The sequence below is a fragment of the Cinclus cinclus genome, chromosome 4 (genome assembly GCF_963662255.1).
Source record: "Cinclus cinclus chromosome 4, bCinCin1.1, whole genome shotgun sequence".
NCBI lineage: Eukaryota > Metazoa > Chordata > Aves > Passeriformes > Cinclidae > Cinclus > Cinclus cinclus.
Genome location: NC_085049.1, coordinates 61,734,335 through 61,760,432, shown reverse-complemented (window position 1 = coordinate 61,760,432; position 26,098 = coordinate 61,734,335). Strand labels below are relative to the sequence as shown.

The 26,098-nt window shown below is 39.5% G+C and overlaps 1 protein-coding gene across 1 annotated transcript; it reads left to right on the top strand.

Moving 5' to 3' along the window:
- Positions 1 to 962: 962 nt before the first annotated feature.
- SLC17A8 (solute carrier family 17 member 8) lies at positions 963 to 26,098 on the top strand. Its single transcript, XM_062491416.1, has 12 exons — positions 963 to 1,105; positions 8,085 to 8,337; positions 10,893 to 11,011; positions 14,304 to 14,418; positions 14,911 to 14,998; positions 16,873 to 16,959; positions 17,828 to 17,967; positions 19,497 to 19,646; positions 22,210 to 22,342; positions 23,630 to 23,740; positions 24,982 to 25,109; positions 25,760 to 26,098. Exons 1-12 carry the CDS (start codon positions 963 to 965, stop codon positions 26,096 to 26,098), a joined length of 1,806 nt encoding a protein of 601 aa, XP_062347400.1.

The following is a 26,098-nucleotide window of genomic DNA, read 5'->3' as shown; positions in this document are numbered from 1 at the left end:
TAATTTTAACTTTTCCATAACTCAAATCCAATATCTGAGGCCTTGCCAAAGGCAGAAATTCTTCAGTTGACTTCAACCAGTGTGCAGGCATGATGAGCGGAGTGGCAGGCTACATTTCCACAAGTTTTCATTAAGTACTTACTTGCCATGCTAGGAAGACGTGTGCTGTCATCATGAAGTCTCACAGACTTGGACTGATTCACCTCTTTAGGCCAACCTGTGTTTCAAAAATGCAATGGATTCAATTTATGGCAGGTCTTCCATTGCTTGCTCAAACAGCATCACGCCAATGCCCTCCACGTCTGTCTGCCCTTGGGGCCAGCAGCATCAATAATAAATGACCAGGCATGGGAAGGCAGCTTTGGGTTCAAACCAGCAAGCATGCTGGGTTAGGGGGCCCTCCCCTGGGCAGGGGGTACACAGTGAATGGGAACTGTAGCTTGCAGCAGAAAGGACTCGTAAATATTTAATAAACTTCTGGCCCTTGCCCTGGATGAGGTCTGTATTAGCGAACTGGAGTGGCTTGAGGACAGGTATTGTGTCTGTTACTATAGCACCACCTTGCACAGGATCTCGGTGTGAAAGAGGCAGGGGAGGGAGGGAGGGAAGAAGGGAGGGAGGGAGGGATGCACTGAGGATGAGCCCCAGCCAGGCAGGCTGAGGTTTGCCTGTGGAGCAGCAGCACCTGCAGCTCCCAGTGCAGCCCCCGCAGGTACTGACCCAGCAGGGCTGAGCTGCTCCCGGGGCCACGCCGAGTCCCCGAGAGCTTCTGAGGGGGCTTCACTCCACAGCTTTTCCCTTCTGGCTTTGCAAGACCTGACTCTTTTTTTAATTATTATTATTATTATTTTTTTACCCTCTTCTTTCTTGAGCAACTGGTTGTTGTTGCAGAGGTCACCGAGGGGACTGGTGGAGGCTCCTGGCATTGACCCTGGCATTGGGAAACATGACAGCAGAAGTGAATGCTCGTTAACATAAGGGATTTACTGAAGAAGAAAGACAAAATGCCTTTCAAAGGGCTTGGTTCACTGAAAGAAAGATTTTTTAACCCAGGAAAGGAAGAGGTGAAGAACACCATTAGTGACTCGCTGGGGAATCTGAGAAGGTAAAATCCAACAGAAAATTCCCAGACACGTCCATTGATTCAATTTATTAAGAGAAATGCAATATAGAAAAAATGTATAAACATAAAACAGAATATAGAGTTGCAAAATTACTATCTGAGTACAGAGAGCAAGCCAGCTTGCTGTAAGACAGATGTAAAAGGAGCAGTTACAACAGCATACGACATAGATCATAGAGTATTTATATTAAACAAAAAAGATGAAAATAAGTTATGAAATAATGTTTTAATATTTTAAAAAATGAGCTTGAAAAAGTGTTTAACTAAAAAAAACTTTTAAATAATTAAATATGACTAATTCTGTGGTTTAGCTTGCATGAGAAAAAGCAATAATTTAATGGGAATTAACACTCCCAATGATGCCACTCTTGAAATTAGACTTAATGTTCCTAAATTACAGGTTTGGGGTTTTTAAAAACTTGTTTCAAATCAGTAAGAGAAAATATATTGAATAGAGATGTGTATGTGTGAGTTTACTGACACTAGCAAATTAGAGAGAGAATAAGGAGAAGCAGCTGTTTGCTAGCAAAAGCAGAAAAAAGATTAAAGATTGTAATCTTAACCAGATGGGTTTATGAAGCAAGAAATGGAGGATTTTTATTTTTAGAGAAATTAAAATCTGATGTAACAAATGACCAGTTTCATAGAGTGAAAGATACTTTTCATTTAAATAGAAGATTATTTCTGTTAGTAATGGCTACTGACAGCACTTATTTGTGTAATCAATAGATGAGAGCCAGAGGGGTTAGTGGCATTTCTTCTATGCTTGATGTTGTGTTCTAAATCTTTGTGTTGATCAGGGCAACATTTTAACTGAAGGTGTTTCTAGTGACTGAATTGTGTTTGCTTGCATATCCACCCTTTTGTCTTCTAATGGGAATGCTATTTTGTGTCACGAAATAGTTATTTTTATATCTAAACAAATCTTTGATCACAAGAAAATGTGTAAGAATTTACATATATCATACTGCAGTTATTCTATTTCTTTATCATGTGAAAACAGCATCTGTGTTCTACAGCTTCTACTTAACTTTTTAAAATTTACACTGTTACAGATGAAGCCTGATATTTTTACTTTTACAATACTCTACAGCAATTCCAGGAAATCTGTTTATCTTTTGGAACATTGATTCAAATAATTTATTCAGTGATAAAATTTATTTGCTATGGGTTTTGGTGGCCAATTTAACCAAATACCTGTAAGGTTTGTATCTAGTGAATATGTGATGTGGCAGTACACTGGGCTCAGTTTAGATTATCCAGATTGCTCTCCTCTTGTAGCCTTGTATTAAAGATGTCATGTTGGTTCCTACACAGTTGATAGTACAAGCAGCCAACTTCAGCAACACTGCTCCCGAATCAAATTAGCCTAAATATCACTTGAGATACAAGAAAGTTTGCTGAACTTAATTATTTTCTTTTTTAAACATAGGTATCTCAGAGCCTTCCTTAGAGTTACTAATGAGCAGAGGAAATAATCCAAACTATAAAACCTTTTTATTATCTCTGCAGTCAGATCTAAGTAAGAATTGCTGCAACTTGTGCAGTGTTGTAGGAAATATGCAGTCAGATTTGAAAGGTTCTATAAATGAATGAAACATGCATGTTTTTAATATGAACTTCATTCTCTACAGCTTAGTCTACAGGTGAGAGCATACACTTGTGTTTTATATGGTGGTACATAGACCTAGATACCAGCTGCAACCTTGACTTTGCTCTTCATCCAGTCCAATTGTCTTTAATGCGGTGAGAATCAGCAAAGAATTTGGTTTCTCTTCTAGCATTCATCATAGTTTGATGAATTATTATAGTGCACATCCTTGATTAGACCTCCAAGTGAGATTTCACTGCCTGTGGTGTGTTGATGTCAAAACTGGCAAAGTGGGTAGAAAAATACATCTCAGCTTTGGTGAATATGACTGGTCTATGCCTTCCTGCTACATTTCCTCTGTCTTGCAAAGAGAGCAGACCCAGAAGCTGATGCCTGGCAAGAGCAGCTGCTCTGTAGCAATTGTCCACAGTCCAGCTCAAGTGCTAAAGCACAAGCAGCATAAAGCAACTTACTGCCTCCTCACAGGTGTGCTTATTGTGGGTGCTGCAAAATGAGAGCCTGCTCATAGGAGGTGACTTTAGGGTGTCTGGATCCTGAAAGGGGGGCAGGGGGGACTGAAATGAGAGACCCAAGAGCCATCCTTTCTTTTAGACTGTTGGCAGCTGTTTAATTTGTGAGATCTTAGAAGATGTTTTAGAATATGTTGTAAATGCTCAGCATAATTTTTTTTTGATGCAAAAGTGGTTTCTTCTTGATTAATTTTATACAGTGGGACAGTAAAAAAAAATAGACAAAGGCTCGGGTGAATGAATATCAGAGTTGTAGCTCTGTCACCTTTATGTTTCTCAGAAAAGAAAGATTTCATACAGATCTTCTTGATAGACACAAACACTTAGGTCCTTCTGTGAATTACTGCAGTCAAGGAGCAAGTCAAAGGCTGAAGTAAGATCTTAGCCTCTGCCTACTCTAAGGATTTCAGGAGTCCTGGACCAGCTAATGGCAACTGCAGGCTTCCTGATGAAGTGGGAAGTATCTAAGTGAGTTTACAGCCCAATATTGTCACTTTTAATGTAAAAAGACACACCACATGGCTGCTGTTTGAAGTGTGAAGTGAAGCCCCAATAGGTGTAGTTCTGACTGCTGTAGGTGTCCCTTAGTGAATTAGCCTAAATTGCTGTAAACTGCATCTTGAAGCTGGGTGAGACACTTGCATTGGACAGGGCTCCTCTGACTCTGCTGGATCATGGAGTTATTCCTCTCAGATTTTCCCTTTGCACCCAAGCAGGGGGAGTTTAGTGCCTCCACGACTGTGCAGTGCTGTGAACACAGCTTGGGCTGCCCAGACCCAGGTGATGTAGGAGTCGTGCCTTTGTACCAGTGTTAGGGCACGGTGCACTCGTGCAGCACCCCAGGGGCAAACATCCCTCCAGTGCTCCTGACTGTGGTGAGCAGAGACTGCCCTGCAGCCTGGGAGTGCACAGCTGGGACATGCAGTCCCTTGCTGTCTGAGACTTGTTGTGGGTTTCATGTAAATACCATGCAAAAACCAACAAGAGATGTCCCATGACCTGAGTAACTCAAGAGAGTTTGGATATTTGTGCTGGGATTTGGTACCAATGCATCAAATACAGGGTTTATTATGGAAAATTATCACCTGGAAAAAATCCCTGAAGAATTAATGAGATTTTAGGAGATTATATCTGCTTTTGGATCATTGATACTTTTTGATAATTACCGGATAGGTTTCTGTAGTTACACAGGGATCATTGTAGTTACTGGATTTGTAGGTGTGAGCTTTGAACACTGTGTATGACTGTGCTCCAGCTGCCTGTGAAAGACTGCCACATCTGGTGAAATACATTCTAGAATCTGTTTTAACATGACAAATATTAACATTTGCCTGTTACTGGAGAATCAATGAGTTTTTAATAAAATGAAATTAAATTCCAGTGCATCTAATTTATCTAATTTAAAGAAAGAACTAATTCCTCTGCTCAATCCCCCTTAAATACAGAGTGCTGAATGTATATGTGCTCTAGGAATTTTATTTATTGCTGATAGGGATTTTCAAAATTCCTTTCATTATTTCAAAATTCTGTATGTGCCAGAGTAGGCATTCAGTAAAAAAGAGAAATTTTGCATGAAGTTATTATTACATTTGGGCACAGAATATGGATGCAGATTCAAATAACTTAGCTCTTCTTATTTGCCAAGTGTCATACTTTTGCTGAAAAAAGGAAAATCAGGTCTAAGAAGTGAACGTTTCCTGTGCAGGAAAATGCATGCCTGTATTTCCTGCATGAGGCTGATAATTAGAGGAGAGCACTGGCCCTGAAGCAATTTTAAGTCATTTGTCTACAAGTAGTAAAAATTTTCACTGACACTACAAAAATACATGGATCAATCGGAAAATAAATTTCTCATGGAGAATTTAATGGAGTTGCCATATCTTCATTATGTACCTGTTCAATAAACTAAAACCAAAAAGCCAGTGCAGACACTGGCTGTGTGAATGTCCGCACTTCTCTAATACCTATGTGTTTGGACTGCTACTGAAAAATAGTTTTCTCCAAGACAAACCTGGTATAGAGGCATTGAAATTAATCTCTGGGCATGGGAAATAAACTGTGTGGATTTGGGGTGACGCATCAGTCCTCAACTTGCTTATTTTACTTAGTCAAATACAATAGCAGAATAATTAATTTCTCTGCAGAGACAGTATTGGTCTGTAGTTCTAGTCCTAGGTCACCACTTTTAGCACTGAATTTGGAGCAGAAGGATATTTTCATGCCTATCTGAATTGACAGCCAGTTGAAAATGTCCAGATGTTTTGCATGAAGACTCTAATCTTTGCCAGCTGCTCAAAATAATGCACCCACTAATGTCCCTCTTATAAATAGGCCCTGGTAAAGGTACAAATAACTGGAAAAAAATTTGATTGATTTAATCCCATCATTTTCTTATATTCTGCTAGAGGAAGACAAATTATTTCTTTTGGCTCTGTTCATAACACTTTGGAGACGACAACAGTTCCAAAAAATAATTATTCATTGTTTTTTCACCTCCTGATGTCTTTATTTTTGATGTCTCATTCTGTTTACACCTCTATTAACACACAGAGCATGGAATGTATGGTGTCTTCTTTTTAAAGTGCCTGACTGAATTAGTTTCAGTACTCCCATTTCACTAACAAATGCTGTTTCCCTGCAGGTGAATAATAAGATCTCAATCACCCCCAATAACACCACAGTAAGATCACATTCTCTGTGTTACCTTGCTTCAATGGAAAGTCTTTGTTTAGTCTGACAGTGAGCTAAGGATCTAACTTTGCAATGAGCACTGGTTTGAGAAAGGAATTAAATAAAATTATCCCAGGAGTTCCCTTCTGGCTGTATTTCTAGTGTTTCTTGAAAACATGAGCTGATGGACTGTAGCATGCTTATTTTCTTTTTGCTAAGACTATGGCTGGAATAATTGGTTTATATTGCTACATAAAAAGGAATAATATACTAAATGATGTTCCAGTTAGCTCTAGAGCCTAAAAATGAAGAGATTTTTAAATGGAACATTTATATTGGAAAGATATATTTTAGTGCACGAGAAGCCATACTTACCACCTGTATCTGCAAACTGTCTGCTGTAGAGTACTATCTGTTAGATTATGGGTAGTACATTAAACTTACAGCAACTGGGGAAAGCTGTGATCAAACCAACACTGTCACAAAAGACCCAACACATTCAGATGTAGCCCATCCACGTAAGCTCCGTCAGCATTTGTTTACTGCTGATTTTCATACTGAAAACTGAGGTTTCAAATACATTTGAAATGCATACATTAGATTTCAAATACACTCAGCCAGATGCATGAAAGAAGGAAATAAGTTATTCCTTATCAGAAAAGAGTGAATGAAATAATTTCATCATTTTACATGGCAAGCTGTGCTTCCTTTAGATTAATTAACTATTCATATTTTCACAGTACTCCATGGCAAGCACAAAAAGAGCTGGATCCTGAGCTCAGTGCTTGAGTGATGCCAAAACTGAAAGGCTGCTGATCAAGGCCTGTCTTAGCAAAGGCTTAACCTTAAACTCATTGTTAGTGTCCAGTGGGTTAGTCATGTATTCATAGCTAGCCATGTTCTTAAGTGTTTCAGCACGTCAGAAAAACCATAATCTGCATTTTAAAATAGGCCTGGACAGGTAATGTTAGAAAAGGAATTATCTAGCTCTGTTCTGGTGGGTGTGTCTAGTTCTTTCTCACCTTTCCTACTACAGACTTTGCCTGGTCCTGCAGCACGATGTAATAGACCTAATCAGATTGAGAGACCAAATTAAATTTTAATTGCACTATCATGCAATTCCAGATTGCGTGGAAGTGCCATTTTGTTTAATATGAATATGTCAGCTAGATTGCCTGTTGGAAAAGGAAAGGCTGGATACACAGAGCCTGAGGAGCTGCACTCCTGTGTTAGCTGGGAGCTGATGGACAACCTCTCACAGGCTGGTATGACTGGGTGCCATTTGCTTCCATTCAAGCCCTATCCCTGGCACCTACCCTCCCAGTTCTTCCCAACTGCACTGCAGTTGCCACACCAGTTTTGATCCCTTTCAGCCTCCGCTGCTGAAGAATGGTGAATCTACTGCCCAGAAAGCCCCTGTTTGCCTTCAGATCTCATTCCAGAGTAAGTGTTTTACAACACTTGTTGGAGGGCAACACATTCCACAGGAGATATTGCAAGAGTTCACTTTGGAGTAAATGAAGTCCTTGTAGTGGCAGGATATATCAGAGTAGAGGGAACGTGTTACTTCAAATGCCTACAGGCGGAGAAAGTCTAGGCCTGTCACTTTTGTGTCTTTAATAGGGGATCTGATGCCAGAGATGTTTCTCCTCTGCTGTACTGTCCTGATTTTTGTCTCACAGGAGAAAAATTCCAGGGAGTTTGGGGCAGAGTGAAACTATGCTTTGTGTTGTATTTGCCCTTTTTCTTGAAACCTGCTGGCAGCTGTGCTTAGATCTAGTTCGAAATGATGGTTGATTTAATAATATGTACATTTTCCTAAGAATCAATGAAATTTATCACAACAGACCTCCAGTTAGCTCTCATAGTTATGCTCAGGAATAGCCTGTGCACATTTTTGTAGCTGGCCGTCTGGCTAGATGGCTCAGATATACAAACTTCAGAAGTCATTCAGGGAAAAAGTGTAGTCTCTGCTAACCTTTCATGGTCTAGGTGAGTGAGCATTAACTCACCTCACTACCTCACCAAGCACCTCACCACTGGAGTTAGCAGGCGGCCAGAGCATGGAACTGCCCATGGAACTGCCGTGGAACTGCGCACCGCCCATCCGCGTTTCACCAAATTTTACTGAGACAACAGGGCACAATTTTTTGTTTCTTCGTCTCTTTAGGAAGATCGATGGCACCAACGTGGAGGAGGAGCCCCTGGAGCTGACGGCGGAGGGGCGGCCGGTGCGGGCGAGCAGCCGGCGGCCAGCGCCGTGCGAGTGCTACTGCTGCGGCCTGCCCAAGCGCTACATCATCGCCATCATGAGCGGCCTGGGCTTCTGCATCTCCTTCGGCATCAGGTGCAACCTGGGCGTGGCCATCGTGGAGATGGTCAACAACAACACTGTCTATGTCGACGGGAAGCCAGAGCTGCGGGTGAGAAAACGTTTTCCTTCCGCTCCTCTGAGCGGATCCCGTTGCAAAATCACGCGAATGCCGCACGGCAAAGTCCTGTGTGTGTGCAGATTAAAAATACAGGAGGAAGGACACATGTCGCTCTTGATGCATGTAGATGTGCAGGCACTTAATTCCTGTTTATGTGACGCAGTCACATTAAAAATCTTTAAGATCTGAGGATTTGCAGTGTCATAGAGAGGATATAAGTACCAGAAATGAGAACTGAGTTAGTTTGCATGTCTCCCAGGTCCCTGATCTGTCAGTTGTAGACAGATTTTGCTGTGGTGGTAGAAACTTCTGCTTTTTACTGTCTCTCAGGGAAAAGTGCTCTGATGCTGCTGCAGAAGGAGTTATCAATTATTTTATGTAGGGCTGCAGCCACTACTGTCATATCAGTGGATAGTTTTCAAGATGTTAAAGCAGTCACTGTAAATAAGACATCAGGTTTTTGACAATGTGGATTGTTGTCTGGAGCTATTAAGAGCTAGGTGCCAAGCTATTTTCAAATTTGCAGCGGTCCACAGAAGATCCTACATAGTTTTATCAATGCACCCAGCAGGTTCAATCCATACCTTAGCATTGCCCATCTGCCCTTGGCATTTGGCTGTGATGTCAGCTGCCCCTTTATGGATTTTATGCTTGAATCTCTAAATTTACTCTACTTCTTGACTTATTTTTGGAAAATTTTTAAATGTTTTTGTCCTAAGAAAATTCACAAGAATCTTGGCTCCAGAATGAAATGCTGTGCAAATATTCATCAGCTTTTCTCCTAGATATTTTAACTTCGGTAAGGAAGAGTGCAGAAAATGTCTGCCATAAATTTCCGTTGTTAAATGTATGCCTGTCTCCATGAGTCATGAACATAGAAGCCATGCTTAGACTTCCTGCTGAATTCATATTTATTCAGTCCAATCCTTGCTCCCCATGGTCCTGCTGGGACTTCCAGGTCCTGTAGTCAAGCAAGAGAAACTATGTGCCTGCATAGGTTGGGAAGCTCAGAAGAGGTAATTTCAGAAAATGGGAGTAAATTCCTTCCACAAATCTAAACTCATACTGTTTGGGCACAAGCACCTCCTGAATCAGGAGGAACCTTCTTCTATATCTCATGGTGTTTCTGCCTTCAGAAATTAACACTACCTAGAAACTCAGCTGGGAATTGCTAGTTGAAAATTAGGTGTTTACAGAAATGCTTCAACACAGGAAAGTGGGACACATCAAAATGCATACTGATGGGGAGGGAAACCGTTTACCCTTCTGTAAACATGTCTGGCTAATTAATGCCATCTCGCTGTAGGTCAAAAAACGGGCTGTTTTTCAGTTTAATTCTTTGTGAGCAAAAAATCAATGTGGTGGGAAAAGCTGTTTTCCTTTTAACATGCCGAAAGTAATATCAAAAAAAGAGATGTTAAGGCTTATCACTAGAGTTGCCAGTTCTCTGTGGTATTTTAGCAACAGTTTTAATTTTGAGTTAAGAAAATATCTGTGCTGCTTCCTCACAGAATGCTTAGCCACCTTTCCCAGACATGTGATTAACATGAGAATGATCATAAAGCACAGAATGTTCTTTTATTGCTCCAAAAGAGTTCTTCACAGCTGAGGGCTCATGGACAAAAAGTTAGCACTGACCTTACAATACTGTTTATACAGATTCAGGCCCAGAATGGAGGGCAGAAAGGGCATTCTCTCTTTGCTTTATCTTCTCTATATTTTGCCCTGGGCATTGACTATCCCTCTTCTGGGCAAGGTATGTCAAAAAATGTCATCAGAAAATAGGAAAATCCTTGTTTAGGAAGAACTTCAAGAAGACTGAAACTCCTTGGTATTCAAGGATGAGGTATATAGTAAAAGCATTTCTCTTGGCTGCAGGCATTTTTGACTAGGAACCACCTATGACTGGCCTATGGCTGTCCTTCTGTGTCCAAATCCAGCCCTAAAACTGACATCACTTCTAACAAAAGATAAACTAGTCATTGGCTAGTGTTACCTGGTTTTATTTTCAGATTGCTTTGTCTTCAGATGTTCTCCTCACCCCCAACTCTTTTCTGCTCCCATGCCACTTAATGCTGACAGTAGATGACCACAGTTCAGTCCTGACAGGGAAAACCATGAACAAATCTGACCAGGAAGCAAATCAGCTCAAAGGACTTAGCAACTTTGATAGTATTAGGAAAATAGATATGTCCATTGAAAGGTACCAGGTCCTTCTTATAACTCTGAGCAGTATTGAAAGCAAAGGTTTCAAGTTTAAAGAGCCCAGGGGAAGCAGTGGCAAGTGGCAAAGTTGAAGGTCCAGCATGAGCTACTTTATGGCTGAAAGCTTTTGAGCTCCTAAGAGCAAAAGCAGTAATCTCACAGGGCAATTGAATATCCTTTTTCCTTAACTGGGGGCTTTCAAGCTCAACAATCCTGAACTGCCAGTGTAAACAGGCTTGATTTGGAGCAAGGGGAGCACAATTTCTGAGTGACTTCTAAGCAATAGTTACCTTACAATAAGTATGCCTTATCTTGCAGCATGTGTCCCATTTCCTTTACAGTCAGCCCAATTCAACTGGGATCCAGAGACTGTAGGACTCATTCATGGCTCTTTTTTCTGGGGTTACATTGTGACACAAATTCCAGGAGGGTTCATCTCAAACAAGTTGGCTGCTAACAGGTAAGAAAACAACAAGCAAACACATTAAGCTTTAGGGCTTGACAACTGTTTTACACCATGCAAATGAGAATAAAATAGTGAATTAATATATTTCAGAAATGCACATCTGAAGCTGAATATTCAGTATTTATGTCTGTAATCCAAAGTTATTTCACAGGACAAGACTTCCATTGTGGGTCTATTGCTGATTCTTTCAATTTAACTTGTTCATCTCAAATATTTGCCTATTTCTTTTCTAAACAATAATGCTTTCTGGAGAGTTCAAGGTATATCACACCTAGTGCTTCCACAGCAATGGTTGAAGCATTTGTCTTTAAGTAGTTGCCTTAGTGCTTTTTAGCTCAACTTAACACCAAACAGTAGTTTTCCAGCAGCATTTGGTCTTCCTCCTTTAAAATTTCCCTGTGGACTGAAGCTGGGCATAAGGGAATTACAGAACTATTTATTATTCTGAGGTCACAAATATCCTCGAGCACACAAATATCCTTGCTGTGGCTGGATACAGTACTGACTGTAATTAAGATGCATAGAATTTCTAATAGAGCCTCCTGATATCTGCTTGGTGAAGTCTGAGAATCTGCAGAGATTTTTTTACAATCAATATATTTTTCAGCCAATTGTTTTTTTTAATTCAATCGCTTTAAAAAATGTGAATAAGTAGCTAATTTTGTCAATGTTAACTTTGGTTTTGGGCTTTACTTCAAAAGATTTTCACAACTTTGAACATGATCACAAGAGAGAGGGAAGTTTTTTGAAGACTGGTTGTGAATGAGCTCAAGAGATGCGCCTATTAAGGGGATTTGGGATCTACAGATTAAAATTTTAAAAAGATGGCTGTTGCTAACTTCATTCTCTGCAAACAAGATGTGACTTATCTACAAATAGTGTCAGAAACAGAAAATGTCTTCAAGACAAGTTATTGCCCCAAATCAAAGTACTTTGCTTTCAACATTCTGCAAAAAACCTATAGGGGTTACAAGACTGCCTGGATGTTCTTCCCACTCAAATGCCCTTGTGGAAATTCCTCCAGAACTGACTAATCCCACAGAGCTGCCCAGATTGTTCAGTCCCACTCTCTTCTGTCCATAACCAAAAGTTACTCAGAGTTTGGTTTGCACTGCTTCTTCAGCACTGTTCACATCCTCAGTTGTAATTTCTTTCTCTACTATGTAACAATGCCTAGGCAGAATGTTTTTCCATCTGCCAAGTAAACCAAACAAATTAGCTAGGCTTAATCACTTCTCCAGCCTTTCTAGTCTTGCTACCAGCTTTTGCAGCAGAAGGGCTCCAAAACACAGATGTTCACTCCGTTGGCTGAATAATTCAGCATGTTATTAGTGTAGCTTTTGTTTCCTTAATTTACTTGCAAACAGTAAAATCAACCATGTTTACACTATAACATGATGTGTTCTATCAGCAGAGTGTTTCCTTAAGCAGAGGCTATGCACAAGCACAGAAAGCTCTGCATTTATCCCTGTGAGAGTTTCCAACACAATCTAATGCTATACTCCAGCATCACATTATGGATTTGCCCATCATAACTGGGTTTAGGAGTAGAATTTGCTGAGGAATAAAAATAGCTCAAGAGCTAAGATCAAAGAGAATTTCTATTTGTGGTTCTAGGATCCACTAAGTCCATGTTTTTCCTTTATTCTTTGTTTACCCAACAAATTTCAGCTTAGGTAGGCTCACCAGTGGTGCCAAGTTTCAGTTTCAGAGGGATTATTTGCTAAGACACAGGGCAGGAAAACAGGGGTTCTGTGGCCAATGAACCTACCAGCCCTAGAAAGAGGAAAAACTTTCTTTTGTCCCAGCTGCACTCTGGAAATGAGATTCTATGCTATTACTGACCTTACAGATTTAGGCAAAGACTTCTTTGCCACTTGTTTAAACTGTGCAACCTTGAGCAGACATATGGATGACCCACCCCAGGCACTTCTCTAATACACAAATTATCTGTAATAGTGTGGGATTCCAATGGGTTTTATAATGGCTGAAAGTATTGAGTGCTTTATGGGTTTTCACTAAAACCCTCTAACACTGCATAATTTACTCAATGCATTCATCCAAATTGTATTCCACCAAAAAGTTCATCAACCATTTACTGACACCATCCCTTTAACTAGTTGCTTATCCTCAAACACATATCTAAATGTGATTTCAGCATTGTTTTGTGGATGCATGAAACATGTGGCACCTCTTGATAGCAGTTTTCAGTAAGATCACCCTGCTGGACAGAGGAATCCATAGCTGAAGAAGTCTGTTTTGATCCGAAAGTAGCAGCTGCCCAGGGATTGTGGTAGAGAGGACAGAAGAATATGTGAATGAATTGAAAAACCTGGAATATTTCTTGTCAAAGTGGAGACCAACTTTGGGATAAAAGGCAGTGAATTGATGCAAAGATGCTGCCTTTGTGGAAAAAACACTCGACCCTTAGAATAGTAGCAAAAGATTGACTGGTTCTAATTCAGTATAAATGATATGTTTACAACCTAGGCATAGTAAGAGTTGGCATTAAAATAAGTAGCAGAGATTGGAAACTCAATCTTTAGAGGTAGCTGTTTGGATAATTAAACATGTTCTCTTTGTTACAGTTTCTTCTTTCACATAGTTATTAATTCACATGATTTGCTGTAGTTCCCTGAGTCAATAGTGTTATGATAAGAGACCTGATATTTCTATTAGTGGTAAGAAAGCAAAAGGCAGAAGTTTTTCTTCAGGGATCACAACAGAGAGATAAGTAATACTTACTTCTCAGTTAAATGTTTACTTGGCTTTTAAAGCAGTCTCCTAAATGTCAAGATATGACTGTGGGCTTTGTATTCCAACTCATATTTAAAGACTGTTTTCTATATCTATCAGTTCCTTTGTCACTTCTCTCTGCCAGCCTACTCAGCTTCTTTGCTTTTGTGCTCATCTGTTTAGTGGTTCCTTGTCACTCAGATGATGAGGTGTCTAGGCATGGGCTGTTGCTTTTGTCAATAGGTGTAGAGAATTTAGATAGGTGTAGAGAATTTAGATGAAACAGTGTTGTTCTCTGACTGTAAATTTTTCATGCTATAACACAACTATCAATCCTACTGTGAATAAGACCAGACACAAAAATGAAGTCACATATATTTCCTGTGAAAATGTTTTCAGAGACTGAAATGCAAACAATTTAAATACTTATTAAAAAATAATTGCAAAAAAAAATTAAAATAAGTTTATAAATATTTTGAAGTGGAACATGAAAACACTTCTTAAGAATAGATAATAATTGTCTTCCCTTTCATGCTACTTTTCTCCATAGGGTATTTGGGGCAGCTATCTTTCTAACATCTACACTGAACATGATCATCCCTTCTGCAGCAAGAGTGCATTATGGCTGTGTGATGTTTGTAAGAATTCTGCAAGGTTTGGTGGAGGTAGGAGCACATACTATTTTGGTCCTTTCAAATAGAGTTTGATTTTGAGACTTGGTTCCATAAGTTCTAGGATCTCTTTCGATCAGGGTTTCTGATCAATATATGATTATAATATTCTGATCAATAATTTTAGTCACTGCTGATTTTGAGATGATAATTTTAAAATTATACTGATTTATCTTTCTAGGTTTACTTAAAGTAAGGAAAAGTGTATGTTTCTGGAGCAGCAGTTTGAGTTATTTTAGTTTTCTTGTGCCACCAACTGCATATGTAAACAATGTTTTTACCTCAGAATATATTACTATTCAAGTAACAGGTAATTCATATTAGTCTGACATCTTCATACTCGAACAATCAAGTTCTTCCAGACTTAGCTAACCCTTTTATATCATTCCATGGTGACAAACAGCTAGGCAGTAGGGATAGTATCAGCAGCTACTTCAAGTGGAATGCAGTGGAAGTAAATCATGTGATGTGTGAAATATCTGCCAGGGTGTCACGTACCCAGCCTGCCATGGGATGTGGAGTAAGTGGGCTCCGCCGCTGGAGAGAAGCAGGTTGGCTACCACTTCATTCTGTGGTGAGTTGATATCAGGGCTTGTATGGTTTATGTAAGCATGTGTCCCTATTAGATTTATGTTATTAATTTCATTATTTGAAGGAGATACACAAACCCTCTACCCTTTGCTGCAATCAGCTTGTAACGTAAGCTTAGGAACTTGTGCGTCCTTTTTTTTTTTTTTTTTTTGGTTTAATATGTCATAATTTTATTATTTAAAGCTGACACTCAAAATGGATGTCATAATAAACTGGAATGGGTCTAGAGGTTCACATGAGAGAACTTATGTTGTATTTTTTTACTTGCTTCATCCTTAGGGATTTCATTTATTATACATACTCAATGGATGCTCTTAAACAAGCACACACTTTAAAATAAATTGAAAAGGACTTCAGTACTTTAGGATGGTTGCTCAATATACTGCAGTGGAGGTGATGTAACTTCTTGCCAGTAGCTGTTCTGCTTTATTCTGTTTTGAGTTATGATTAGACATGTACTTTGCTCTCTTCTCTGTCTCCCTTTTCAATGCTGACAGCTGAAGATGAATGTCCATAGGACTAAATGTTTAGTAAAAATGTAAAAGTTACAGGAAAAAAATTCTGTCCATCAGCAGTAGATTTGTATGGCTGGGGAAAATACAGCACTAAAAAACAAGATAAAGGATAAAAGGAGGAGTAAAGCAAGTGGGAAAAGTCCTATGTTTGTATATTATGGGAAATTTATTTTTATTACAGATGGCTTCAGGTTTTAATTATTCAGGTGTTTTCACTTCCTGAAGAAGAAAAGGTCCAAAGAAAAGCCTCTCCAGCCTCAGTGTTCCCTCCTTGAAATTCCTAGCATGGGATCTCTAGAGAAAGATCCATCCTTCAGCTTGACACCCATTTTAGTGGCTACAGATCACTGATCCTGGCACCTGAAAGGTGCACAGGAGCAATGGAAAAATCCAGGTTGAGCAGGTTCCTGGTTCTTCTATCTACATTCTGGTCTAGGGCTTTTCTGTAGGAAAGCTGTAGGAAAAATGAATTACATGAAGATGAGGGAGAAGGATCACTGTGAACTGTTTCAGAGAAGAATTTGCTAGTAAGTAGAGCATTAATAAATGTTTATTAACAAATCATGCACTACTCTCGAAACCACAAGTATCTCATTTCCTAGAATAATTCAAAGCAACACTCTTCACATGTAAAGCCATTGGCACTGTCTTGCAGTGGAACCTATTGTCTAGACTGCACTTAAATACTCATCTCTTTCCACAAGGCACTTAGAAATACATTTCACCAGTATTATGTATTTCCCAATCAGGAACCTTGGCACAGACCACATTTTTATCCTCTTTTATTCCCCTGTCAACATTTCCCTATTTATTCCAGCTGTTTTTTAATGCTGTTGATATAATTTAAACATGGTTACACAGACTCAGGGTTGGTTTGAACACCTTTTCTGCTACTGGTGCTTGTGTGGTCATGGGTCTAGGGCCATGACAAGAGCATCCCAACATATCTGCAGTTATCAGGATTCCTCCATGAAGCTTCTGAAACTTGGTCCCTTATCTTCTCCAAAACTCACCTCATACACCACAGTGTCAGGTGGGATTTCCAACTCAAGTGCACACATAGAGTTTATGCCTCTGTAGTGGTTTGTCATCAGTCTTGGATTTGCAAATCCTATTTCCCTACAGAGCACAACTCTGCAAAATGAGACTGGTAACCCATGAGTCAGTGCTTCCTGTCACCCCAGTCAAAATTTTGCAATTTCCATCCCATTCTCCATGTTCATAAAAAAATCAAACACATCCCTCCAGTTCTGCTCTCATGAGCACCTGTCTGGATCATTGCTCTGAAAGCTGAGCACACGTACCACAGCTGACAAGTTTTACTAATCTGTTTTCTCTTCAGGGTCTTACGCAGGTGCAGTGGTGGCCATGCCCCTGGCAGGTGTGCTGGTACAGTATATAGGATGGTCATCAGTCTTTTATATTTATGGTGAGTTGCCTAACATCAGTACTGCCAGTTTACGAAAACCTGTCCAACAAGGGTGGATCAAAGCTGTTTTGATGAATGAAAAGGTTGCAAATAGGTGCTCCAATTTATTCCCTACTTACTGCAGATTCTGAGAACTCTCATTTCATAATCATCTGTTATAAAATGTTGTAAAATTGGAAAGACCACGCTGCAGCCCATGGTCACCCAGTGGCAGGATTGGATGTGGTTGCAAAGACTCCTCTGCAGCACAAACACCCGTGTGGGACCTGCCCTGGAGTGCACACTAACAGCAAATGCTGCTGACAGGGAGCCAAATGGACCTGAAAACTTCTGCCCTGAGAAATATTCCCCATGCTGCCCATCTTTAATAAAGCAGTGCCATCTTCACAAAGTGGTCCCATGGGTATGGCCCTGTGGCTGATCTGTGGATTCTTCCCCTCACATTGTATGGCAGAGTATCTCCAACCAACCTTGCACATCAGCAGCCCAGTTAAAGAGGTTGTTCTCTGTCTTCCCAGAGATGCAGGACACACCACAAGATTTGCCATTGCCATCTTATAGTGAAATCCCTTCATGCAGATTGCAACCACGTTATGGCCTGTCTGCTTTCTCTTTCCCTAGGTTCTGCAGAGAGCTTTTCTCCTGCTTTTTCTTTGCCCCATACATAACATAATAAAAGTGACAAAATGCTCAAATGCTTTGCAAGCAGGCATACAATATACACGGAGTTAGTTGCCACATTTTGTTACTTTCCTGGGCATAACTTCTATGCAGGTCTGTTTAACTTGAAACAAATTTCAAAGCTTGCAGATGCTGAAGTGTAGCTTTATTTGCTTTGAAAACCAATTTGCTTTTCCTGCCTCTTCAGGAATGTTCGGGATTGTTTGGTACGTGTTTTGGCTGCTTCACGCCTATGAGAGCCCTGCTGCACATCCAACAATAACCAATGAAGAAAGGATATATATAGAAACAAGTATAGGAGAAGGAGCCAGCCTAGCTAATGCTAGTGTAAGTGAAAAAAAGGCTTCCCTTGCTGTCATTTGTGAGCACTTTGCAGAAGATGAGCATATGACTGGATGGATACTGTTATCTGTATAAGAGAGGTGGAACTAGGGGCTTTTCTTTTCAAAGAAGATTTCAGAACTGGGCTCTTGCAGCTGTACTGGATGAGTGTGGGAAAACACATAATGCTGTTTAAGATCTTGGCTTATGGAGCTTCTCTGATCTAGGGAGGGAAGGGATGGATTGGGAGGGGGAACCACACATTCTGGTCTCCTGCTCTTGAGTAACTGTCATTCTTGTGCTGAAAAATATTAATTGACTTAACTAAATAGGAATCTGACTGCAGATGTTAAATTATCCAGCTACCTTTTGAACTCCTGTTAGGGGTGATTGCAAATCTAATAGCTTAAGGACTAGGTTTCTGCCCTGCTCACTCTCACAGCAGCTCAGGTCCTTTAAGACTTCTCATCCTCTCTCTGAGATGACCCTGGAAGATCCTGGAAACTTTGTGTTAAAACCCATTTTCCCATCAAACTTCCCTCCATTCCTTTGGCATGGTTTTTTTGCCAATAGTAAAAAACAAATGTGTTTCTTGATAAACTGTTCCTTCTTAGCTTTCAGTTTTGAACATTCTGGAACAAAGTAACTCCAGTTCTTTCCTCTACATGTTCTGGGTAGCAGCCTTGCTAGGAGTATAAAATACCAGACTTTTTGGACATGCATCTGAAATTTGTCTGATCAGGTCTTGGCTGGAGACACACACAAACTTGTTCCAGGTCACAGATTTTCCTTGCAGTATGATGGTTTTAATGCAGAGGAAACTGGTACCAACTTCGTGGCTGCATGCACAACTGCAGGCATATAGGGGCTGGTAGAAAAAAATTAACATTTTTCTTTTTCAAAAATAAGGAGAATGTCGATGTGTACTGCCATAGCTACAGATTTCAGCTTCTGATTGGAATTCTATTAAAAATCAATAGGTATCTGAAGTATGTTTCCTGCTGTATAGAGTGTTGGACCATAATACTAATTGAAAATGTCGAAACCAAGCTATAGAAAGTAAATTCTATAATTTAAGGCCTTTTTTTTTTCCTCTGAATTAAATTAATTAGGTTGAAGCAGGTATCTGCTTTTTTCTGCACTACTGCATGTGTCTTAGCTTGGGCAAGCCTTTTTCCCCACTCCTTTCAATAGAATGTCTCAAACCGCATCATGCCAAAAAGTGGGGAATGGCACAAGGTTTTCTGTAGTTTTCTTTGATTCTTTTACTAATCCTGTTATCTCAATAGCAGGATTCCAGAAGACCTAATGTAATTTTGGTAACTAGGACAATAGTAGTGCAGTATCCACCTTAAAAATTCTAGCTGTTCTAAGAAAATTTCTCTAGGTTTTTTTGCCAGTAATTCAAGAGATATATTTGACTTGTATTTTAAGTGATGTAAGTTGAATGCATTGTACCTAATAGGCTTGATAACAGAAGATACTAGTTCTTTATTTTACCTCTGTCTACCCAGTTTTGTGTTTTCTTCCCCTAGAAATTTAGTACTCCCTGGAAGAGATTTTTTACTTCAATGCCAGTTTACGCAATCATTGTGGCAAACTTCTGCAGAAGCTGGACCTTCTATTTGCTCCTTATAAGTCAGCCTGCTTACTTTGAAGAAGTCTTTGGATTTGCAATTAGCAAGGTAAATGTCTGAGAATAAACAGATGCAACAGGGGAGGCTCAGGTTGAATACCAAGAAGAATTTCTTCACTGAAAGGATGGTTAAATATTGGAGTGGTCTGTCCAGAGAGGATGTGAACATCACACCTGGAGATGTTCAAGAAATAATTGGACATGACACTTAGTGCTGTGGTTTAGACCTGGAATCATTACAGTAGATTATTCCCAGTATTTGGGATTACATACCTCTGCTGACCTGAATAGAAATGCTGATTGATAGAAATAAAGGTATGTGAGCATCAAATTATTGGAAAAAGAATGGAGAAGTTATTTTGGGAATTAGTTGATTGAGTTGAATAGTTGATTAAATTCCCCACATATCATTAAAAACTACTAAGTAAGTAATTAAATAGAAATGCACGTTTTTAATGTTGACTGTTTAGCACTTAACCAGGTCATTTTTATGATCTTCTTGACTTTTTGTGACTTTTGATTAGCGATGAAGATCAAATTCTTTATAGATTTATATTCTGTCCCACCACCATTTCATTAAAATCGGAATTGTTACACTCCCTGCTCAAAGCATGAATGAGGAATACAGAATAATTGTTTTAGAAAAGTTTTTAAGAAGTCTTTCATTTAACATGAAAGTCTTGCTATGTGGTAGTTATTTTCAAGCGAGTCTAAGGCTGATAGCAAAGAACATCATTATTTATCTATTTGGGGAACACTGTTTGCCCAGGTTCTGCAAGAGAAGCAATGCTTGTGGCATGGTAGCAATGACACTCTAAATGACCAAGTACAGCATGGAGATGAAGAAAAGGGGTATTAAGAAAAATTACATCCGTTTATTCTGAGCTGCTTTTCATCAATGCTACAGTTGCATCTCTGTGAACCTCAGTAATTTAAAACCAGTGTAAAACCAACTGTCAATGTAACGAGGTTGCACACCCCAGAAAGGAAACTCAAACTTCTCACTAAATTACTGCTTCAAAGAAAAGCTTCTAGAAGATGACATGCTGATCACTAAGACTCTGCCTCAGGGGCCATACTGAGTCAGATCCTATTTGATATCTTCATTAATGACTTGTTTGATGCAGCAGAGTGTACCCTCAGCAGGTTTGCAGATGACACAAAACTAGGAGCAGTGGCTAATACACTGCAGGATTGTGCTGCTGTGCAGAGGATCCCTGGCAGGCTGGCAAAGCCAGCTCCTGGCTGACAGGAGCCTCATGGAGCCCAACAAGGAAAAATGTAAAGTCCTGCACCTGGGGAGGGGCAAGCCCATGCACCTGTACATGTTGGGATCTGCCCAGATGGAAGCAGGTTAGCAGAAAAGGACCTGGGGGTCCTGCTGAACACCAGGCTGGACATGAGCCAGCAGTGTGTCCTTGCAGTAAAGAATAATGGTATCCTGGGCTGCACCATGCAAAGGCCGCCAGGTAAAAGGAGACAGTCTTTCCCCTCTACACAGCACGGGTGAGGGCACACCTGAAGTACTGTGTCCAGTTTGGGCTCCACAGTACAAGAGAGATATGAACATGCTGGAGAGAGTCAAATGAAGGACCATGAAGGAATAGGAATGTTTCTCCTATGAGAAAAGTCTGAGAGAGCTGGGACTGTTTAGCCTGGAAAAGGCTCAGCAGGGTTCTCATCCATATGTACAAATACCTGAAGGGAGAGTGTAGAGAAGACAAAAGTAGGGTCCTTTCAGTAGTGCCCTGGGCACAAATTGAAACATGGGAGGTCCCTTCCAAACATGAGGAAACACTTTTTTGCTATGAGGATGACTGTATACTGGAACAGGCTCCCCAGAATGGTTGTGGAGTCTCCATCCTTGGAGATACTCAGAAGCTGTCTGGGCACATTTCTGGGCAATATTCTCTAGGCAATCCAGCTTGAGCAGAAGGAGGCTCCTTCCAACCTCAACCATTCTGGAATTCTGGAACTCTGTGAAAATGAAAATAAGATGAACATGAGCTTTTAGGCTGTAGTCCCACAAGAATAAAAATAAATCCATGTTTTTTACATATGTGACTGTTAAAGAATCTGTAAAATTATGTCATAATGTCAGGTTTTATGCTGTATGGTCTTCAGTCCCTATGCAATATGCAGGTGGTTCCTTCCTTTCAACAGAGGCAGTTAACAGGGATTGATTTGTTATTCAGGATGGAGGTCCTTGAGAATATGAATAACAAAAATACATAAACATAGCTGAAAACCAAGATAGAGCACTCCAGTATCAGGACATATATGACAGGGCTTTGTGATGTCTACAATAGAATTTAATATAAACATTCTTGCAGAATTTAATATAAAGAGTCCTCCATGCAACTCTCTAGAATGACCATGAGTATTAGGGATATGCATGGCATTTCTAAGGTGAGATTCACACTGCTTGTGCTCTGGTTTTTCCTCCTGGGCCACAAGGAGATGTTTCCTCCCTCACCCAAATCTGAGCATCTTCTGTAATCAGAAAAAGTGATGCAAGGGAAAAGAGGTGAAGAAACATGATGGTTCCTGTTCTCTCACCCCTAAATCTTGAAGGATGAATGACAGTTAAGTACTCCTTTGTCTAATTGCAGGTTGGTCTTTTGTCAGCAGTCCCTCACATGGTCATGACAATCATTGTGCCCATCGGAGGGCAGCTGGCTGATTTCTTACGGAGCAGGAAGATCTTAACCACTACCACTGTAAGGAAGGTCATGAACTGTGGAGGTACTATTGGATTCTGAAAATATGACATTTCAATTGTGTGCTGCAGTTGATGCAAGTATCATAGTTTCGTTCATGTTTAATTGTAACAAAAGACAATTTACCCAAGATTGCATTTATAGCTGATTAATCTGAAGCATTAAGTGGAGAGCTGATGCCTCATGACATAAATCCTTACTCATATGAGAATGCTTTAAAAAAGGGAGGAGACAAGAAGCCTGGTTAATAATTGAATGGGCAATAGCATAGTATGATCAAATAAGCCTCATTCTGCAAACTCATATAGACAAAGTTAACCCTGTACCAAGGTGCTGGAGAGACCACCTCCCAGTGGATATATTCTTGAAATAACTGGCTATGTTCCAATTTGCTTTGTCCAGCAAAATCCACTGACAAGTTTAGGCTGAAAGGTTTAGGGCAAGGGATAAAAAATGAAGGATGGACAGGACAATTTTAACTCGGCACAAAATAATTTGTTTCCATTTTAGTCACTGAAATGAAAAATCAGTAGCATATAGAGTTGATATTGAAATAGAGAAAAGATTTCAAGCCAGGCAGCCTGTGAAGTAGTTATTTGCCCACTGCCAGCTGGTGGCTTGCATTATTTATAGATGGCATGGGCTCCTAGAAATAGAGATACCTGCAGCCAGTGATACCACATAACTTGGCTATGCATCTTCAGAAAGGATGGTCAAATTCATTGTATTTTCAGGGCATATTAATAGTGTCATTAAAACAAACCAAAACTGAAGGATTGTAATGTTACATATTAGAAAATATTAATTTCCAGTAATGGCAGAGACTGGAAATTCCCTGTGATGCTGAGGGATGTCCTGTTGTCTTGGTAGCACAGTTGTATGTAAACCACTCTTTTGTTCCATTTACCAAGAACATCTTGTATCATTGCAACCATGAGAAATTAAAGGCAAGTGTTTTTCTTCTTTCACTATAATGTTTGTAGGTTTGTGAATTTTTCTGCCCTTTGAACATAGTCACTTTCTCAATTGTTTTCCTGTATTGCTCAGTGAATGCAGTGAACTAACTTCACCAACTGTTTGGATAATTTATACAGCAGTGAACGAGAAGAAAAAAAAATAAAATATATTCTCAAACAATAAATATACAAATATTTCTGCAAATGCACAAAGCTTCCAAATGTGTTCAAAAATAGCTGAAAGATACAAAGGAATTTCTTCTCATTATAAGCTGCTATCCTGGATGGTGCTTATTAGTATTTTCATGGCAACTAGAAATTTAAATGTAATTCATTCTCATGTCTTTCATTTGAAGGCTTTGGGATGGAAGCAACCTTGCTTTTGGTGGTTGGTTATTCTCACACAAAAGGTGTAGCTATTTCCTTTCTGGTGTTAGCAGTAGGCTTCAGCGGCTTTGCAATTTCAGGTAAGAGTTAATATTCCTTCCTTTACTCTTTATGATAAAAGTGATGTTTTTATCCTCAGTGTTCTTACTTTCATAATTTCTATTATTTTGTTTGCTCTTAATGTGGCAACTTATGAGGTGTTCATTATTTTTTCCCACATCAGAACTAATTTACTTCAGTAACTATGAAACATGTTTCACACAGGACATGAAACTTTAAAAAGAACCTATTCATTATTGATTCCAGTTTGCATCAGCTTTTTGCTTTTATTTTCTAATATATTTTTATACCATCAGTCACCTTTTCATCCTGTGTGCCTAAAAGGAAAGAGAGAAAGACAGAGGGGGAGAGACAGAATTCCTCTTCAGTGAATAGTTGCACAAGGGCTATCAGCTGCAAGTCTGTCCTCAACCCTAGCACCTGGTTTTTGCTTTCTATGTCAGCCCTCCCTCTGTTTCATTCTACAACCAGCCCTTCTTCAGATGTTGTTTCTGACACTTCCATGAGTCTCACCCATGTTTTGTAGTCTCAAGCTGTTTTGTGGTACCATCAGTGCCAGCATCACTGAATAAAAAGCCCTTTTGTAATGATGATTAAAGATTTTGTTAAGAAGATTGAACATCTTCCAAGAAGACTGTTAAGAGCACAGATCTATTGAACAAAATTGACCAGCAAAGTCACTGTTGGTCTCCAGTTATTCCAGGATTCTGCAGATGGGAAGTGTTTTTGCTGCTCAGTTACGAGGCCCTTGCATTGCTGGCCATTTCTGTCAAACAACTTTTAATTCAGGATTTTCCCAGTAGTCTACTTCTTACTTATTTGTTACCATGCACTTGGAATTCATCATTACTTCTTGTTATCAACCATAGTTAATATGACTAATTTTCATTACATGTGTAATGATAATTATCTGAGCTGATATTTAGTATTTGCTTTAATTGCTTAATAAAACATGTGCACAGACGACACACTATACTAAGGTTAATTATTTTTCCTACTGGTTAAAATTCTATTTTTTTTATCATGTGGTTAAACTGCTACTTAAAACACAAAAATAAATGAATTAAAAACACTACTACATAAATAAAAAGATGGAAGACATTTCACTAATTTGAGGCACTGATTCCTTAATTTAAAATAGTTGCTGAGTTCACTGTTTCAGTATGAGAAAATCAAAAGTACAGACACTTTAAACAGGGCCAGACTAAACTTTATTTTCTACTGCTTCTACTTTCTAAATTGATTCTCTTATGTTTTGTAGGCTTCAATGTGAATCACTTGGACATAGCCCCTCGTTATGCCAGCATTCTGATGGGGATCTCCAACGGTGTGGGGACGCTGTCGGGAATGGTGTGCCCACTCATTGTTGGTGCAATGACAAAACATAAGGTAACATTTCTCCATGTTTTCTAGGAAAAGGGTTAGGAAATGCAACAAATTTAAGGCATTTCAAAGATTCCTGGGGATGCCATCCCATCACTGTCTCTGCAGCTGCTTTTTGTTTGTCTTAAACATGTCTTAAAATTTTAAATACCACATTGGCCTAGCTCTCAGCTATTTTAACTCTTTATCTGTGCAGGCAGATATTATTTAATACCACCTGAGCCTGAATCTTTCAATATTTCAATACAACTCTGCAATGCTTGTAGGACTTGGGAAACTCCTCTGCAATGCATCCATACCCCGTGGTAGAGTTTCTAAGCAAACACTGATACACAATAATAATTATGTAGTTGTTAGAAAAATCCCTGCATTTCCAACTCCACAAATATTTCACATGCAAGAGAGAAACTTTACTGTGAGGAAAAAAAAACACAACAAAAAACCAAAGAAACCTAAGTTTTATTATATTTGCTGTAGTTATATATAAAAAAACAAATTTTTTGCAATGGTTGTCATAAATTGTTCCATCTTCAGCATCAAGGATCAGTGATCATGGTCATTCCTCAATATGTGCTAATTCATGGTGTAATTTGCCAGAAAAAAAAGCAATATTTTTTATTACTGGAAACTTAATGAGACCTGCACCATTTTTTCAGACCCGTGAAGAATGGCAGAACGTCTTTCTGATTGCAGCCCTGGTGCATTACAGTGGTGTGATATTCTATGCTATCTTTGCTTCTGGGGAGAAGCAGGAATGGGCTGACCCCGAAAACCTCAGTGAAGAGAAGTGTGGCATAATTGATCAGGATGAACTGGCTGAAGAAACAGAGATGAACAATGAAACTTTTGTAAGTCCCAAGAAAACATATGGTGCTACCAGTCAAAATAGTGAAGTACAGAGAAGGGAATGGAGGAAGCAAAAGCAAGTAACTCAAGACATGGAGGAACAGACTTCTTACCATTATGAAAATGGAAATTTTCAGGATTTGTCTTAA